General features: G+C 54.7%; 1 protein-coding gene across 7 annotated transcripts in view; it reads left to right on the forward strand.

The window, feature by feature from the left end:
• Window positions 1–16,935, forward strand: part of LOC117639849 (interference hedgehog-like) — a 42,842-nt gene extending 25,907 nt beyond the window's left edge. Inside the window, exons 1-16 of one of the 7 annotated variants that reach the window (XM_034375795.1) lie at window positions 9,254–9,649; window positions 11,570–11,672; window positions 11,768–11,985; window positions 12,073–12,271; window positions 12,366–12,578; window positions 12,668–12,883; window positions 12,973–13,128; window positions 13,209–13,385; window positions 13,476–13,592; window positions 13,664–13,813; window positions 13,897–14,168; window positions 14,258–14,477; window positions 14,565–14,777; window positions 15,023–15,219; window positions 15,440–15,687; window positions 15,782–16,935. In XM_034375795.1, coding sequence (XP_034231686.1) covers window positions 11,594–11,672; window positions 11,768–11,985; window positions 12,073–12,271; window positions 12,366–12,578; window positions 12,668–12,883; window positions 12,973–13,128; window positions 13,209–13,385; window positions 13,476–13,592; window positions 13,664–13,813; window positions 13,897–14,168; window positions 14,258–14,477; window positions 14,565–14,777; window positions 15,023–15,219; window positions 15,440–15,679 — 2,667 coding nt within the window. In that variant the 5' untranslated portion in view covers window positions 9,254–9,649; window positions 11,570–11,593 and the 3' untranslated portion in view covers window positions 15,680–15,687; window positions 15,782–16,935. The other 6 variants (XM_034375834.1, XM_034375818.1, XM_034375826.1 and 3 more) reach the window with 6 other exon arrangements.
• Window positions 16,936–17,040: the final 105 nt, after the last annotated feature.

Raw genomic sequence — 17,040 nt, forward strand, 5'->3', positions numbered from 1 at the left:
GCCGATCCGAAGCGAGCAAAGCCGAGCATGCGACGTGCATTTCGCTTTACTTGTCGCGGTGCGGCGGTGCGGCGCGGTGTCACCCAGGGCGGCGGCGGCGGGGACGCGCCAGCGGCCAGCACGCAGTCAGCGCCCTGGGCCTGCCTGGGCCCTGGAACCAGCGGGGCGGGGTGGGGAGGCGAGGGGCAATCAGGGAATGTCACTGCGGCTGCGACTTTCAATGAATCGGAATAAATAAGGGGGCCGCGCGCAAACCAGGAGGACGCCGTCGAGTCCCAGAGCTTGACCACGACGTCGAGTATGGCAGCAGCAGGGCCATGAGCAGGGCAGACGAGCAGCTCGCCGCCGCCACCGCGCCGCCGCCGAGTCACCCATGGTCACCCACCCCCGGGACCGGCGGCCACGGCGGCGGCGTCTTCATGGCCGAGCAGCGGCGCCTCTGGTCCCCGCCGGCCGCCCCGCCACCTTCCACCTTCTCAACAAGTACAGCCGAAACCTGCTCGGCGCTGCTCGGCGCACGGCGACGCGCTTGGCTCCGGAATCCAGCCGGAATCATAAAGCGAAAGGGGGGAGTGCGGTGGCGTTCGGTTTGCCTCGGTTCGGCGCGGTGCCGGCGCGGCGGCGTGGCGGCGTTCCCAGGACGACAGGACACTCCGTGTGCCTTGTCGTCCTCAACCCTTTACCCGCCATCCTCTCCTTTTTTATTCCTGCCCCTCGGTTTCTGGAAAACGGGGCATTATGTTGAGGTTTTATACACCGGCGGTCCATACCGCGGCTGAGATGGCGCGGTGGCGCGAACCGCCGCGTCCCTGCAGAAGTAAATGGCCGAGGGCCGCGCGCGCTTCCCACCCCAAGGCAAGAGATGAGATTCGCTCCCCATAAGGGCGGTGCGGTGGCACCGGGTGGCACACTGCGAGGAGGCCCCACTGGGCCCACCCCGTTTTTACAGTCGTTCGCACCTACCTGTCCTGCCAGTGCCCTGCCCACCTCGGCCAGGTGCGCGCAGAGCGAAAGCGCTCGGCTCATGCCGTGCGTGAGTGCGAGTCCGCGTGGGCGGACGGCCCGCCGTGGGCCTGTGGGCCGCGCCGCGGGCTGCATCGACGGGACGGGCAGGGCCTGGTGGACCTCGGCCGGGACGTGGGCGCCTGCACGCCGCCGATGCACGCCCACACGCGAAGCAGGCGAAGCAGGGCCGTGCGGCGTTGCGCCTCTCATCCGCCTATTAGGTTTTTAAGTCGTGAAACCCGAATCCCGCTCGTCAAACGAGGGAGGGCTAGACTGAGATGGCGGAGCGGGCCAGCCCGGACCAGCCGACGGCGCCAGTGGGATGGTAATCTCAGCGGCAAAAAAAGTCATCCGGCAACCAAGTGGAAAATTAAGAGTGCCGGTATTCGAACGCAGACCTCACGCCTTGAAGTGCAACGCCGCTGCGCGCTACGCAACGCCATCGGTCGTTGATGTCGCTAGTGCCGTCCAGCTGTAGGCAACCCAACAAACAGTACTCTGGAGAGATACTCGCACAGCGTGTTCGTTCTATACTTGACGTACCAGTACAGAGCCAATACCATTTGATCTAGATCAGGCAGCCGCCGTGCCCGGCCCCACCATGACTCACGGCTAGACGCGGGGCGGGCCGCGGTGGCGGGACATCGCTCTCAATAGGCTTATCTCTCCTTTGAGGAGAGGAGAGTCTTCTGAGGACAAAAAATTGGACCGACCGGGTGGTGGGCCGGGGCCACCGGGGCCGGGCGGCGGCGGTGTGCTGCGAGCTTTGCCCCGCTTAGCGAATTCCGTTACACGCTTTACTTGCTTCGTGGATTTTTGGAGAGTCCTCTTCCCACGGGATGACACGATTCTGGAGTGGAAACGGCCGGGGGGGGGGGCACCCGGTTGGTTCTGAAATTACATTAGTAACGGCCGGTGGGTACCGCCAGCAGTACTGACAAAAATAGTCGGTCCGGGCTCGAGCTGTCTTTGCCCAACCTAAACGAACACTCAGGCAGTGTGTCTGCTGCAGCATGGCTGCAGAGCGCTGCACTCCGAATCCATCAATGGGTCGTTGGTTCCTCTGGGACGTCATTCGGAGTGGCCGGACACGCGGGACACGCAGCTATCGCCTCGAATACGAAATAAATTACCGGCATCAAGAAGTTGATGCGCTTGTTGTGGGAGATAGCCAAACCCCCTCTGGCTCCCTTTTCTACCTGCTGCCTTGGAAGCTGTGAAGGAAAGGTGGCTGAGGTAGCGTCTCCAACACGCGTTGTGGACCTGTCTGCACCCACATACGCCCCCCCTCCCCATCGCCCAGGCGCGCCAAGGCGTCCCCCGAACCGAATCCCGCTTTTGCTGTCCTGCAGTGGAGCCATTGTGTAATCCGTTTTACAATTTGGCGCTGTTGGGCAAACACGTGTGACATCCAAGAAATCACAACGCCGAAACCAGCGCGGCGTTGCACTGGCCGAGGCCTTGCCGGGGCGGCCAGGACGGTCAGGGAGGAGGGGAGGAGCGTCCTCTGGAGGCATGCTGGAGGAGACTGGAAGGGCCCTCTGCCTCGCCTCTGGAAGCGACTCATCGCGCATTGTAGGGTCCGCCGCCTGGAAGTCCTGGAAGGCCCCTGCCGTTTCTCACAGACATGTGCACAGCCAGGCAAGCCAGGCACAGCTCCGGATCGCTCGCCTCACATGCGGCACACACTTAGGGCTTTGATGGAGACTCAGCTCCAGGATCGCTGCAGGAGGATCGCTGGAACTTGCGGCACGAAACGACTTGCTGGAAGTCACTGACATCGGCCAGCGATTCCAGTGGTGGGCGTGCGAACAAGAGCTGCGGGTAGCGCGGGGATAAGTTCGCGGGCTGGCTGAATCCAGTCCATAGTCTCGCGACTGTCTTGACCAGGGCCCAGGTTTTTGAAAACTGCAGCATTCACTTTCCCGGATGTCTTCGGAGAAGAGACCATGGTGCAGTCGGTCGGCCGGCACCGGCAGGCGGGCAGGCAGGCACTGGTGCAGCCCTCAGGCTACTTTACGTGGTTTGTATGGCCGTGCGGAATGTCGTGCTGCAGCATGGAAGGCAATGGAAGGAAGGGCATACGTGTAGCGTCCCAGGTTGCGCCAAGACAATTAATTGTTGTGCACGCCGCCCCCCTCGGCTCCCTTCCCCCTCCTTCCTTCTCTCCTCTCTCGCCGTGCTTGGCCGTGCTTCTCGCACTCCGCTGCCCCTTCCTTCCCTTCGCTTCGCACGACCGGCAGCGGCCAGCAGCGCGCGTCCCTTCAGGGTCCCTGCCGTGGCGTTCGTTTTCGGATTATATTCTGCCGAAGCGCCTCTTATCGCCTTTCCAGTTAAGATACGAGCCGAATCCGGGCGATAATCTGCAGAAAGTAGCGTGGCCCGGCCAAGGCCCGGCAGTTCCGAACGCACATTAAAGCCCCTCAGGGACATAACGTGAACGTGGCAGCTTCCTGGACGAGTTTCAGCAGCGAGCATGGGTATGGTCGGGGAGAAAAAGACGATAAAATGCCTGCTCATCAGAGCCTCAAATTACCAATAAAACGGGTGTCTCTGCCTTTTTTCTGTCCGTGGGCGGATACGACTTGTCATTGGGTGGCTGCTGGCTCCGCATTGCGGCCCCGCGGTTCGCGCCTCGCTGTGTCGCCCCGCCTCACCCCGCCCCGCCCCGCCACACCCCGCCTCGACACGCCCCGACACGCGCGGGGAAAGAGAACACGCCCATTAACGCGGGGACTGTCGCGGCCCACGTTATTTGATGGCGAAAACCGCGGCCGCGACACGGCGATCGGCTATCGCCGCGGACCCACCGCGCCGACCGCGACACCCCGACGCCCCGCCCGCCTCCAGCAGCTCCATACATCGCTGGACAGGCTGGACAGGGGGCGGCTGGCGCTGGCGCGGCCAGAGGATGATGACCAGAAGGCTGATTCAGGAGAGTCGTTTCGTCGCCCTGTCTCTGTCGCACGCGAGGTGCTTACCGTAGGAGTGCGAGGAAGACAGATCGACGAAAACGACTCGGCATAGGACGTGCGTCGGTAAATCACCCCCTAAGGAGCCCGCTGCACCGTGCTGCACCTGCACCGATGACCGCCCTGGCAGTCGGGAGGGTGCACTGTTGGCCCTCGCATTAGACGCGGTGCGGTACCCGGAACGAACGGAACGGACGCTGCATAGCGGCTGCAGCAGTCGACTCAACACGCGGCACGCGGAGCGTCGTTCAAATCAACAACGAGGGAGGAAAACGGAATGAACCGATGAATTAGACGTTCGTTATTCGGGCGGAGTCACTGGAAACAGGTAGAAACGGTGAGATCCAAGATGGAGGCGCGCGGGCAAGGCAGCGTACAGGTGCCCGGCCGCCCCGCAGGAAGGAGAGGGGGAGGGGGGCAGCGCAGGCCCCGACTCGCCTGGACCAAATACGACAGGAGGCTCGACCCAAACACTCAAACACTCGCATCGCGCCGCACAGCGCAGCGCCGTGCAGCCGCCAGCTTCTTTCACTCGTCGTTCTCGTTTTGCAGTGGCGGCCCGACGGCCCGAGCGAGCCTGCAGCCAGCCTGCGCTGCCTGTCCGGTGGGGCCTAAGCCGCCTCGGCACTCGGCCGCCTCGCGTTGCATCCCGTCCCACGCCTGGAGCCTGGAGGACCTGGAGGGGCAGTGGAGGGGGCCGAGGTGGCTTCTGCTGCCGCGAATAATCGAATGGTCCCCCCCTCCCCGTCCCCCTTCGGCACGGGCCGGCGCGCTGGCGTGCTGACAGGGGACACTTCTCGTTGGTGCAGGTGCCGTGCCCGCCGTGCCGCAGGACTCGGCTCGGCCGCTCGATCCTCTCCTCTCCGCCGCCCGGATCATATTCTGTATTTTTGTCCTTTTTGTTGTTTTTGCTCTTCGTCTTGAGGCGGGGGGTGAAGCGAATGTGACGGAGGTGCACACTGCACTGGTCCGGGCCTTGCTTGGGACTGGTCGGTTCGGTTGTTGAATCGGTTGCTCCGCTCGCGTCGCGCGCGTCGGTTGCTCGCTCGGCCCGGCGGCTGCGATGCTGCGATGAGGGTTGGGATTGCTGGGATGACTCACGGCCTGCGTGCACTGCGCCTTGCTCGTAGGCATCTCGCCGATCGCGTAGCCCGCGTCAGCCACAGTGAGAAAGGTGTGGACCGTGGACAGGGCGCCGCCTGCGCCGCCCTAGTTCCGGACAGTATACAGGCACCTCACGCACCGATTCGCACCGATTACAGCGAGGCTTTGCCAAAAACAACAAAGGAACAGGATCCTCCTGCTCGCACTGCTCGCCGGCTTTGTCTTCACCTCCTCACACGTCGTTCGGTTCGGAACGGGAAAAAATAAAATAAAAACACGCTGGTGAAAACGTTTCATCGCTCGTGACCCTGCGTCCTGCGCCTTCCTTTTTAGCCTTTTTTCGGACGAAACGAAACGCTGTTCCCGGCCGTCGGTCCGTCGGGCCATCAGGTGCGTGAAGGAGGCTGCATCGAGCTTGGACACGACGTGGATCGTGGATGTCGATGGCGACAAGTGGCCATTAGCACCCGTCTCCCCTACAATGAGGGCCCCGGCAGCGCCGCGCCACCAGCAGTCTCTCTCGCACCCATGGGGCCTTCCGGACGGATGCGAGAGAGACAGAGCCACGAGGCGCCGTTTGGGAATCAGCCGGCTTGCCGTGGCAGTGGCGTGGCAGTGCCCGGCTCCGGCGGGGTGTTGTGACACGCCCCGCCCCGCCCTCGGCCCCTCGCTGGCCCCTCGGGTCAACAGGTGTAATTTTCTCGGCGGGCCGTGCAGCCTGTGCCCTCTGCTGACGCCTCTCCTCCGGACGCGGGGCCGTCCACTCGCCATACGTATACTCGTCGTCTTTTTATCCATTCTCAATCTGCTTCCTTCCGGTCGCAGTGTATCGCAGCGTATGGCCGCGCACGTGCGGCACGGCCAATCAGGGCGGTGCGTGAGCGCGATCGCTCGATACCACGCGCCCTGCGTCCTGCACGCACCACGCCCTCTGCCGGGGAAACGGCGCGGAGCTTTTCGGCGTAAAAGGATATATTTAGAGCTATTTTAACGAGTGGCTTGGCCTACGCCCCTACGCCGCGTTTACGAGGCTCGGACCCCTAAACTCTGCTGGCTTTACGGACCAAAGGGCAAAGGGCCCTCTTCTGGAGGTCGGCAGCAAGCTGCATACGAAGAGTCGCGCTGTCTCTCTCGCACTTCCACGCCAAGTCCCGCGAGTGCGAGAGAGACAGCGGCGAAGCCGCCACGCCACCGCAGTGCCAAAGCACGCGGAAGACCCGCGTGTGCAGCGCCGCGCCACGCCGAGCTTGCAGCATGCAGCCTTAGAGTCGCACTCGTTGGGGTGGAAAACGACACCAAACGTCCGACTGCGCGACTGCGCCGGCAGGGCCGCCACTCCAGCGGGCCGCTCGAGCGAAAGGGTGTGTGCCGAGCCCTTCCGAAAGATCTTTCCGTCGTTCCGTCTCTGTCGCAGCCCTACGGGACGCCTCGTGAGTGCGACAGAGACAGAGAGATCGGCCGGGAGGGCCTGCATGATGCGGGCCGGGCACGGCAGCTCGGCGTCCGGCCGACGTAAGGCGATACGCGTTTCGTTTCAGTAGGCGCGTTGAAACGCATCCACCGCATAAGTGATACGTATCCTCTGTGCATGCCATTTCTGAGTCTGGGTCCTTGGGCCTCTCGGCCTGCTTCACCTGATTCTGCATCACTGATCACCGTCCGTCCACACGCCGCCACGCCGCCTCAGCCCCACGAGGCTTGCTTCTTGCAGTGGCTGCCCCGGGCGGCCGCGTTCGGCTCAAGCTGTATTTTGGTGGCAGTGAAAGCTATGTAGTGCCCGCCAAGGTACCCGCATGGGCACGGCTAGAGCCAGCAGCCCTTTCAATCCGAACAGTTGGTCGCTCTGTTTCTCTCGCACTCGCGCGGCGTCCCGTTAGGCCGCGAGAGAGACAGCGACCTGCTGGTCTAGCCCGGCGTCTTTGTGGCCGCGGCCGTGATCTGATGGGAAGGCCACCAGCCGAGGGCCCAGCCCACCGGCCAGCCCACCGGGACTGGCCCGGCCACGCCACGCCGCGGAGAAAGGGCACCAGCTGGAGGCCCGACATGGGTGGCCCGGGCCCGTCTCGCGGCTTGGAACATCCTTCCGTTCTGGGACGTCCCCCTTTCCCCCTTCCCCCATCCGCCGCTCCGCCCGCTCTATGAGCCGCAGCGGCCGCGGTCCCATTAGACCCCGGTGACACGAGCTGCGGAGCTGGAGTGGCGGGGGGCACTCCGCTGAGGGCGGGCCGCAGGGCCGCAGGCTTAGACTCAAGCTGGAGGGCGGGCCGCTTGTTCCTCTTCCGTGTCGTCTTCTTGTCTCACATCACAGGCCTCACGCCCGCCCCGCGCCCGCCCCGGGACGTGACGCCGAGGACCCCACGCAGCGCCGCGCCCGCGCCGACCGCGCCAACCGCCCCGGAAGCCAGTGGCGTGGACGCGCCTCAGCACGCGATCGACGATCCACGCGTACGCAAACACGACCGCCAGCGTCCCCGAAGGACCTGTCTCTCTCGCACCCCTTCTCTACGCCCCATGAGTGCGACGGAGACGGAGCGACTAGACGATCCTACGGATTCGGGCGGTAGCTGCGCCGCTACGCCACTGGGCTTCGGAAAAGAAAACACCGTTGCGGCCTGCAGGCTGATTCCGAACAGTGTTTTCGTGGCTCTGTCGCATTCGTGGGGCTTTTCGTAGAGGTGCGAGAGAGACAGAGACTCGAATCTCACAGCGCGACGACGTGGGGGAGGGTAGCGATGGCGATGGCCGCCGCGAGGCACGCGCGACAATAACAGACGCATCAGGTCGTAGAGGTCAACCAAGGAGCGTGGGGCCCCTTCCCACCCCTCCCCCGGGACAGAGGCGGGGGAGGCGTAAACACACAGCAGCCACAAAACGGAATAGAGCGCGGAGTGGAGGTGTGCGTCTTCAAGTGTGCGGTGTCACACCGTCACAGTCATCGGGCCGTGCACGCAGCGCGTAGCGCGCGGCAGGCGCGGCACGCCGGCACGCTGGCCGCCAGCCAGCACGACCTGCACGTCACGTGATTCAAGTCCGGCAGCCCTGGCGCCCTGGCCGAGGGACCCAAAATATTACCGGCGAGTGACAAACATGTTGATCCTCAAGTGACCTACGGCCTATTATTAAGGCCGCGCGTTTGTTTAGACGAGACTCTGGGGTGCTATGGCTAAGCGCAAGGCATTCTTGAGGGTCGGAAAAAGTGAAAGACCGCAGGCCGTTTTGGAAATAATCCGAGTGAAACGCATAGAAAAATCAAGGCGGCGTCTTCTGCGGCTTTGCAATCTGAAGCGGTCTGGTACGGATCGATGTGAGCTCCAGCCTCCCTGGGCCCGTGACCGGCAGTTCCATAGAGCTGTTCTGGATCCATGGAGTGAAGATTCCTCGTGCAGCCATCGAATGACGCAGCGCAGCACTGCGCAGCACGCAAAACACCTAGGTGCACGGCGCAGCGGCGCGGCGTGGCCGTCCTCCTGGCCTGGCCGGCCGTCCTGGCCGTTGCCCTCTCGCTGCCCTCGCCGCGCGCCGGGCCGCCTCCTCCTCCACTCACACAAAGCCTCGTTGCATCAGGATGAGGATGCGTCGCCAAGTTGCACCGCGGCACCGCAACGGGGCTCGCCGCCACGCCAGTGCCACGGCAGTGCCACGCCCCGCCCGAGGTCCGAGACCTTTCCCGCGTCGCCGTGCTGGACGCCGTGCTGGACGCCGTGCACGCCCTGTCGGCCCACGGACGGGGCCCTCCGGGGCCCTCGGACGCAGCTCCACCGGTCCGTGGGTCCGCGGGGGGCTGGCAGGCCGGGCAGGCCTCCTGGACATGTGAGGCGATTCCAATTGGCGTCGACGCTGCTCTCCTCGCCACGCCAGACATCCCAAGGCAGCACAAGGCAGCCCCGAGACAGCCCAGGCAGGCTGCCTACTGCCTACCCAGGCTGTCCCAAGGAAGCCAGCGCGGCCCCGCCAGCCCGCCAGCCCCTCGTGCTGTGTGCAGTGAGCCCAGCCCGGCCGCATTCTTTAGCTTGGTACATGAGTCTGCCCTGCCCTGCCTCACTCCCCCTCCTCGTCCCGCGTCCCGCCCGGCCTGCCCGGCTCCTCCCCGCCCCTCGTCGTCGTCCTGGGGTCCTGGCGCGGCGCGTCGGCCGCCGGCCCGCCCGGCCCCGGCCCGGCCCGGCCCGGCGCGGCCGCTTCAGTTGTTCGTAGGCGACGCCAGACGCAGGTACGGGCGTACGGGCCGTGCTGCAGGCGACGGGTGTTCACGGACGCGAAGCCGAGGCCAGCGAACGCGAAGTGCATCAGTGCAACGAAACCAGTGTCGTGTGTGTGTGTGCAGCGTGTGAGAGTGGTGAAGTGCCGTGTCTGGGGCGATTCCGCGGTGACGGGAATCGAACCGTCGCCTCGCTGCGCTCCGCTTCCTTCGTGCCCTTTGGATCGTACATCTACATCGCCGCTGCAGCTGCCGCGGCTGCATCCCGCCCGATGGTTCGTCAGGTGAACGGGCTGCCCCGTGCCGCGGGTCCTACGGGTCCTTCGAGGCGACCCTCCCTGGAGTAAAATGTGGCATGGCGCTCTTTTGAAAGGTGAGCAGCGGTACGGCGCCAGGACCCAATGCGCTCAGGGTGCTTGGACGCGTGCGGGGGCGTCTGAGAGGTCTGTGAACAGGTGAGGCGAGGGGCGCCAGGTGGTGCGGGCAGGGGAGGGGGCAGGAAGACTGGGTACGCCTGAACGGCGCCGCGGTCAAGTGCACGAGCAGGTGGTGCTGCTGCATTAGACGGCGCTCTAGGCGGCGCAGTGGGCAGACTCCCTCTACACCGTTCTTGGCGCCATGAGAGAAGCTACAGTTTTACGAGCACCTTGCTCTCGTTCGGACGCGGCCAGGTCCAGGAACGCCAGGAACCAGAATGCCGCCGGGCCGCCTGCTGCGCAAGGCTGCGCCGCTGCGCCGTGGCCGTGCGCGCCCCGCACTGCGCTTTGCGGCGAAATGCGAGATGCAACCCGCTGCGCTGCGGCCTGCCAAGCCTGCCCTGCACCTGCAGGTGGTGCTTGCTGTGCTTGCCGTGCTTGCCGGCCGGCTGACTGCAGTGCCGCGGCGCGCAGGTGTCGGACATGTCCATGTCAGGGCTCTGGGTCCAGCATCTGGCCGTTTTGCCGGTTTTCGCGAGCAGTGTCCTGTGTGTCACTGTGTGCACTGCGGGCACTCTGCTCGGCTGTTTGCTTCGCGTGCTTCGCGCTGCATCGACCCGTCGGTCCACCGTGTCCACACTAGTGTGTCCACCGCGAACCGAACGCGTCCTGTCCTGTCCTGTCTCCTTGTTGTCCTCAATCCGTCGGATTTGGCGCGGCTGAGTGGACCGTCGTCTTCGCCCCGCCCCCACCCCTCCATTGTCTGTCCGTCTACTTAGCTGTCCCTTGTCCTCCCCTCCCCTCCCGCCCCCGTCCCCCGCGCCACCACCTGCGTGCAAATCGCCCCATCCCCATCCACTCTACAAGTAAAGTACAGTACGTCGGTACACTGTAAAAAAAAAAAAACATGGTTCGCTCACCTGTATCTTTCACCTGCAGATAGCGCTTAAAGTAAACTTTAAGGCAGCGGTTGGATGGATTACGTGGTTTTCACAGATTAAGTTAGTTTTTAATTACTTCCGTCCTAATGAATAAAAGAAGTAAGCAACAGGTTAAGGATTGCCGATTGATTGAGTCTGCGTGTCTCAGTGTTTTACAGAAAGCTATTACATTTCTTAAGGCAACTATTTTACTTCATAATCGAGAGTTACAAGAATTCAGAATTAAATAACTGAAGTATTTCACCCTAACCTAACGGCATGTGGTGCTGCTTGCTTAGCTTACCAATAAACAGTGAAAAGAGATTTCACTTTAATTTTTTTTATTTTGCATTTTAGTTTTAGACATACAAGGTTAAACATTTCTACAAACCTTCATTGGTTTCATTTTGTGTTTCATTTAAAAACATTTTGGAATAATTTTAGAGACAAAAACTTCACCGGTATCAGTCTTGATGAGTCATATGATTATGAGTTTTAATGATGGACTTGTGATCAGATTCTCTGATTGAGTCTTGCCTGAGTCAAGATTATGTTCCCTTGTTACATTGTGAGGTCTTGGGTTGAGTCATGGGATGAGAAATTGTTTCTCTCATCAAATAGATCTCTTATCTTGGAGGGGTAGTTTTGTGTACACCCACAGAAGATTAACTAAGACAAAAAGAAAATGACTAACGTAGGCTGGTCTCAACATTTTGCACCATTGCTGCAAGCTATTAAGAACTTATTTGACCTTTTAAGAAGTTTGTGGAATGGTAATTTTCAATCAATTTTGACAATTGGTCTGGTTTGTGTGACACGATAGGCTTTGGGATCTTGTTCTCATGAATGGGAATGTACTACTTGTTTCTTGTTTCCTCCCTCAGTGTTCCTGCATTCACTTGACATCATCTGGTTTCTACCAAGTTATTAATGACCTTCTTTCAATTTTCTTTTTAGGGATGTATGTAGAGTGGCAGCATCATGGAGAGCCCAATGAGCGCTCTTGCTTCAACAGTCAGATTCATCATAATCTTTCTATTCATTCAAAAAACATTTGCCGGTAAGTCTTAAATTTTTAATTGTGTCTTTCATATAAGCGCATGTTTTTAAGACCTTCCACAAATGTCTGACAACAATTTTCTCTGGTCTTTGTAGATGTTGGACTTCGGTTTGTCCGTGCCCCAGAGCCTATTGCAGCTCCACCAGGTGATGATGTTACGTTTGAATGTTCTCTTAATATTCCCGCTGAGCAAGTCAGATGGCGTCATAATGGACGCTATCTAAATAGTACCGCTCATAAAGGCAAGCCTCTTCAAAACAGCAATCAGTTGAATGTACTTGTTAATGATGAGCGACAAACTGGTGATTACCAGGTACGATAGCACTTACCTACTGACTGAAATTTATTGTAATCCTATCAGCTATGGGAGAGTTTTAAAAATATGTCAATTCATTTCCAGTGTGTTGCCTGGTATGGAGCTTCTGCCCTTGCCTCTATACCTGCCCACCTGAGCCTTGCTGAGATGGGAGACTTTCCAAACACAGATGATACAGTCATAGAAGTAAGAAAAGGGAATACTATTTTAATACATTGCCAATCACCAAGTAGCAACCCTCCTGCAGTTTTGCAGTACTTTAAGGATGGCAGAAATCTCCCTGGTATGTCTTATGTTTTATATTATTGCACTAAACGTTTGGACTTCTCCTTACCCTTTTAATTTTTTGTGTGTTTGTCTTTTTTTTTTCCAAACAGAATCAGTTCAAGTTATATCTTCCACCGGAACCCTAGTGCTTCCAAATGTTTCTGATAAAGATGAAGGTACCTACACTTGCTCTGCAAGTAATTACATTACTGGCAACACCATCACCTCTCACCAGAAGATATCCCTCAGAGTATCATGGAACACTGAACCTCAACAGCCTCGGTTTCCTTACCGTCCAGAAGATAATTATACAATTGCCACTGGTAAATTATGTCCAATAATTGTATTTTTTTTTCTTTTTGAATGCTCTTTTCTTTTTTGGCAAATTATTTGACATTGTTTTATGTTGCAGGAAGCAATGTTACTCTAGAGTGTGCAGGATCGGGTTATCCTACTCCCTCTGTATCATGGCGTAGAAAGAACGGCCCCCTTCCAAGTCAATCTGAAGAGATACCTGGAGGATTGCGAATTCCAAACGTAGCTGCCTCAGATAGAGGAACGTATGTTTGTGAACTATCCAATGGCATTGGTAGAGCAGTACCTCATGTTATATCTTTGTTTGTTCAAGGTAATTTACATTCCCTCTGAAAACAAATATGAAATGCTTGTCTTTACCATGTAGCTTGTCTCTTCTCAACTCAATTTTTTACACTTCAGAACCTCCAACCCTTGTGTCTGAGCCCCCCAAAACTGTAGGAGAAGAAGGTGGATCATGTCAGTTGGATTGTCAATTTCGAGGGGAACCAAGTCCAGTCATCACTTGGCTCCTGAATGGTGAATCAGTGAATAACGACTCTCTTATCAAAGCTAATGGTAAAGTCATTTTCTGATAATCCTTTTTTAAATTTTAAATCAAGATTTGATTATATTTTTTATTGTTTTTGTTTATTTAGGAGGCACTCTGCGCATCAATAGATTAGAAAAGCGCCATGCTGGCTTCTACCAGTGTATGGCCTCCAATGCACAAGGAACTACCTATGGCTCCACAATGCTGCAAGTGAAACCCATGCAGGTCACTGCTCACATGACTGGTGACAACATGCCCGATGTTGATGACTCTGAAATTGGCGGTAGTGTATTTCAAAATTTATATCGGCTCTGTTCAAGTTGCCAATAACTGTCAAGAAAGATTTCACATTTTCCCTCTTCATTTTGTACAGGTCCTGGTAATATTGGACTTACATCTTCACCCTCCTATGGTCACCACCAACTCGAGAAGAAAGAGCATAGGAGGGGTGGTAAAGGTAGACGAAAAGATAAGAAGCACAAAGGAAATGGTGGGTATTTTTTTCCCTTACTTTAATAAAAATGTTACTAGCTTTTTAACTGTATTTATTTTTATTCACAGCTGTTATGATACCTCCTACAAAACCTCATATAACTCGCTTGTCTGATGAATCAGTCATGGTGCGGTGGAGTGTTCCGGATAATGTTGGATTACCTATCCAGTTTTTCAAAGTACAATACAGAGAGTTGGGCAATGGTCACACAAGGGGTGGTAAGTCAAAGTAATGTGTGTACCCCAGTTATGGTCATCATTGGACAACAAAAAATTTACATTTCTTTACCAAAATTCAACAGGTGGGCGTAGAGGTCGTGGCAACCGCTGGATGACCAGCAATGAAGATATAGCACCACATATCAGGAGTTACGAGGTGTCAAATCTGGAACCAGATCATACCTACAGGTTCCGCATTGCTGCTGTGTACTCGAATAATGACAATAAATTGGGCCCCAATTCTGCAAGATTCCATCTTCATCGTGGCTCACCAGCACTCAAAACACATCTTAGTACTCCTTTATTGACTACAACAGAGGCTGTGAGTCCTTCAGCTATTGAAATACACTGGCAGGTATGTTAATTTTATTCATGTACCGTATTCTATTTTGAATTCCTTTGCTCTAAAATTGGAAATTTATGGTCAATATTTTAATTTTCCAGTACACACCTTCTGCATCCTCCCCGATTGAAGGCTTTTATGTGTACTATAGAGCTACAAGTAATGCTGGTGAATATGTTAAAGCCACTGTTGAGGGTGAACAGACTCGTGCCTATATTATCACACATTTGCTGCCTGATACTATTTATGATATAAAGCTTCAGAGTTTTACTGTTGGAGCTGCATCAGATTTCAGTGTTATACGCACTCATAAAACTCAGCGTAAGTCATCAGTTGGCTACATTTCTAAGTAAACCATAAAACGTATTTTTACATTTTGACCTTTTATCTTATTGTCATTTTTTGCAGGTGAGATGACAACTCCACCTCCCATGGTTATACAAGCTGGCTCTAGTGTTATAACAGACACAGGGTCTTCCAGTAGTATGCTTTATGTGGTGTTAGGAGCAGTACTCGGAGGCCTTGGATTACTCCTAGGCCTGTGCTTATTAGTTTTTCTCTGCAACCGACACAGCCAACAATCTCAAGAAGGATCTCACAATGCATCACACGATCCTCATGGTAAGAAACAAAGATGTAAATATACCAAAAAGCTGAGAATTTCTGTTGTATTTGGCCAAAACTTGAATTTGATGATAATCACTAACTGAGTGTGGCAACTTTGATTTATTTTGTGTGCTCATGTTAACATATAATTTATTGTTCAAGGGGATGCACTTTAATTTTTTCACAAGCTTGTGCTCGATATCTTGTCTTGGGTTTGCTTTGTTTGTTGCTATTTACTAATATGGAACACATTGATGCAGACACCATTGAACGAGATAAGCCTCTGGAACCGGTAATGAATGGGTTTGCCCTGAATGGGAGGACTGCTGGCACACTTGGCAACTTGGGCACCTTGGGCACCAACCACAGCAGTTTGGGTAATGGTCACCTTCAACCTAATGGACTGCTCATGCATGCTAACACCATCACCATCACTGGAAATCCATTGGATGATAAGGTTTGTTCTTTAACCATTCCCACATAACAGCTTGTTTGTCCAAAAACTTATAATTTTTTTAAAATCTTGTCTAATAATTGTTAAATTTATAAAAATTAATGTGAAAAGTAAAAGTTAAAGCAAATTAATTTGTACCTTTTCTCGCCCTAATAAAACTAATAAAATCAAAACTTGAGGTAACATGCTTGGTTTTAATCGCTTTACAATTATTTTGTTACAGAAGCACACAACAATGGAGATGACATTCCTGTCAAGCCACACGAACAACAATTGTTCCATGGCACAGCGGACAGCGGCGGCTGGCAGCGGAGCGCTGCTCAAAGTGCGCAGCTCCCTCAGGTCAACGTCAGCAGCCTCCGAGGAGGAGAACGACCTAGACCGCGCGGACCGGGAACGGGAGCGGGAGCGCATGGAGCGCTCGGAACGCATCCCCGCCAGGGCCGGCGAGAATTACGTGTGACGTTGAAGGTACGTCATTCCAAAGTCCCTTGAAATGAAATACCAACCCCTTCAATCGACAGTTGCTGTATAACATGATTCTACATTCCCTTACTTTTTGCAGGGAAGTCCCTTGATGGCTAGCAACGAACTGGTTCCTTGATAGAAGAGGATTGTGTGCTGCTATTCAGAGACAAGGCAGAAGGCACATTTTTCATGAAAATTGGGACAAGTGTACTTTTACTGGGCTGTGCTTTCTGTTGTAACTGCCAAACTTCCTGTTATTCATGAAATCAAGTTATTTCTAAATCAAAGTGCAGTTAAGTTTCACACACACTGTTGAATCATTCAAATGAATTTTGTTTTTAAGTGTGTCTTTGAATGTGTTTGATACATCATTTTAAAGAACTGTAATTATTGTTAAGATACTTTAAGAACATTGTGTGTGAGCATGTGTGCGAGAATGTGTGTGTGCTTTTTCATGACACTTAGTGCCACCTTGATGAGGTCAGGACTGGGCACAAGTTTGTGGCCTCACTGCAGCCAAAGCAAGACTGATTGAGAAGAAAACAGCAGTTATCAAAAGTAATCCTGTGATCCCTGTAGATACTAGAATTGTAGAGCCTATGTTGGAACTCTATAAATGTTCTGTAGTGTTATATTTGTAAATGACTGATAGTGTACAGGAAGATTATAATGTTAAATGATTTTAAATATGAGAAGACAAGGTGTAAGACACTGTTGTTTTGATTTTGTTTTGTATAATAAGACACTGTACAAACTTGTTACGATGAATTTAACAAATTAGATTCATGTCTATCATAGGCATGAATATTCCAAATTCTGCCTTATCATGATCTTTAACTATGATTATTTGTCTTATCTTTTATTTTATTCTGATGCTCACTGTTAGTAAGAATTCCTGTGATCTTTTAAGTTAAGTTTTTCATTTTGTCTAAAATCTCATTTTAATTTTGTGATTCAGTTTTCACTTTTTGTCACCTTTGGCATTCAGTATTAAAGTAATTTATGTGGTGTACAGGGTTGATGACCATCAGAATTTCTGCATATTTAATGGACTTATTGCAGTGTATCCTTAATTTTGGACATTTTAAACTGTGTTCGGTATCACATTTTTCGTCAAATTTTACTTGATGTTTTATCTGTATATTTATTGCACATGACGCTTAATCCCTGAAAAATACCTAGTTAACAATTATGACTGATATGTAAATCATCTCTTCCAGATTCAAATAAAACACTTATGAACTGATCTTATATGGCCCAAATTTGATTTCACTTACGGTTTGAGCCTCAAAGGTCAGCAGTATGATGTCTTTTGGAAGGTCTGCCCACTGCCTAGCCGCCTAGTGCCACGCCGCC

Source organism: Thrips palmi, unplaced genomic scaffold (genome assembly GCF_012932325.1).
Source record: "Thrips palmi isolate BJ-2018 unplaced genomic scaffold, TpBJ-2018v1 HiC_scaffold_1, whole genome shotgun sequence".
NCBI lineage: Eukaryota > Metazoa > Arthropoda > Insecta > Thysanoptera > Thripidae > Thrips > Thrips palmi.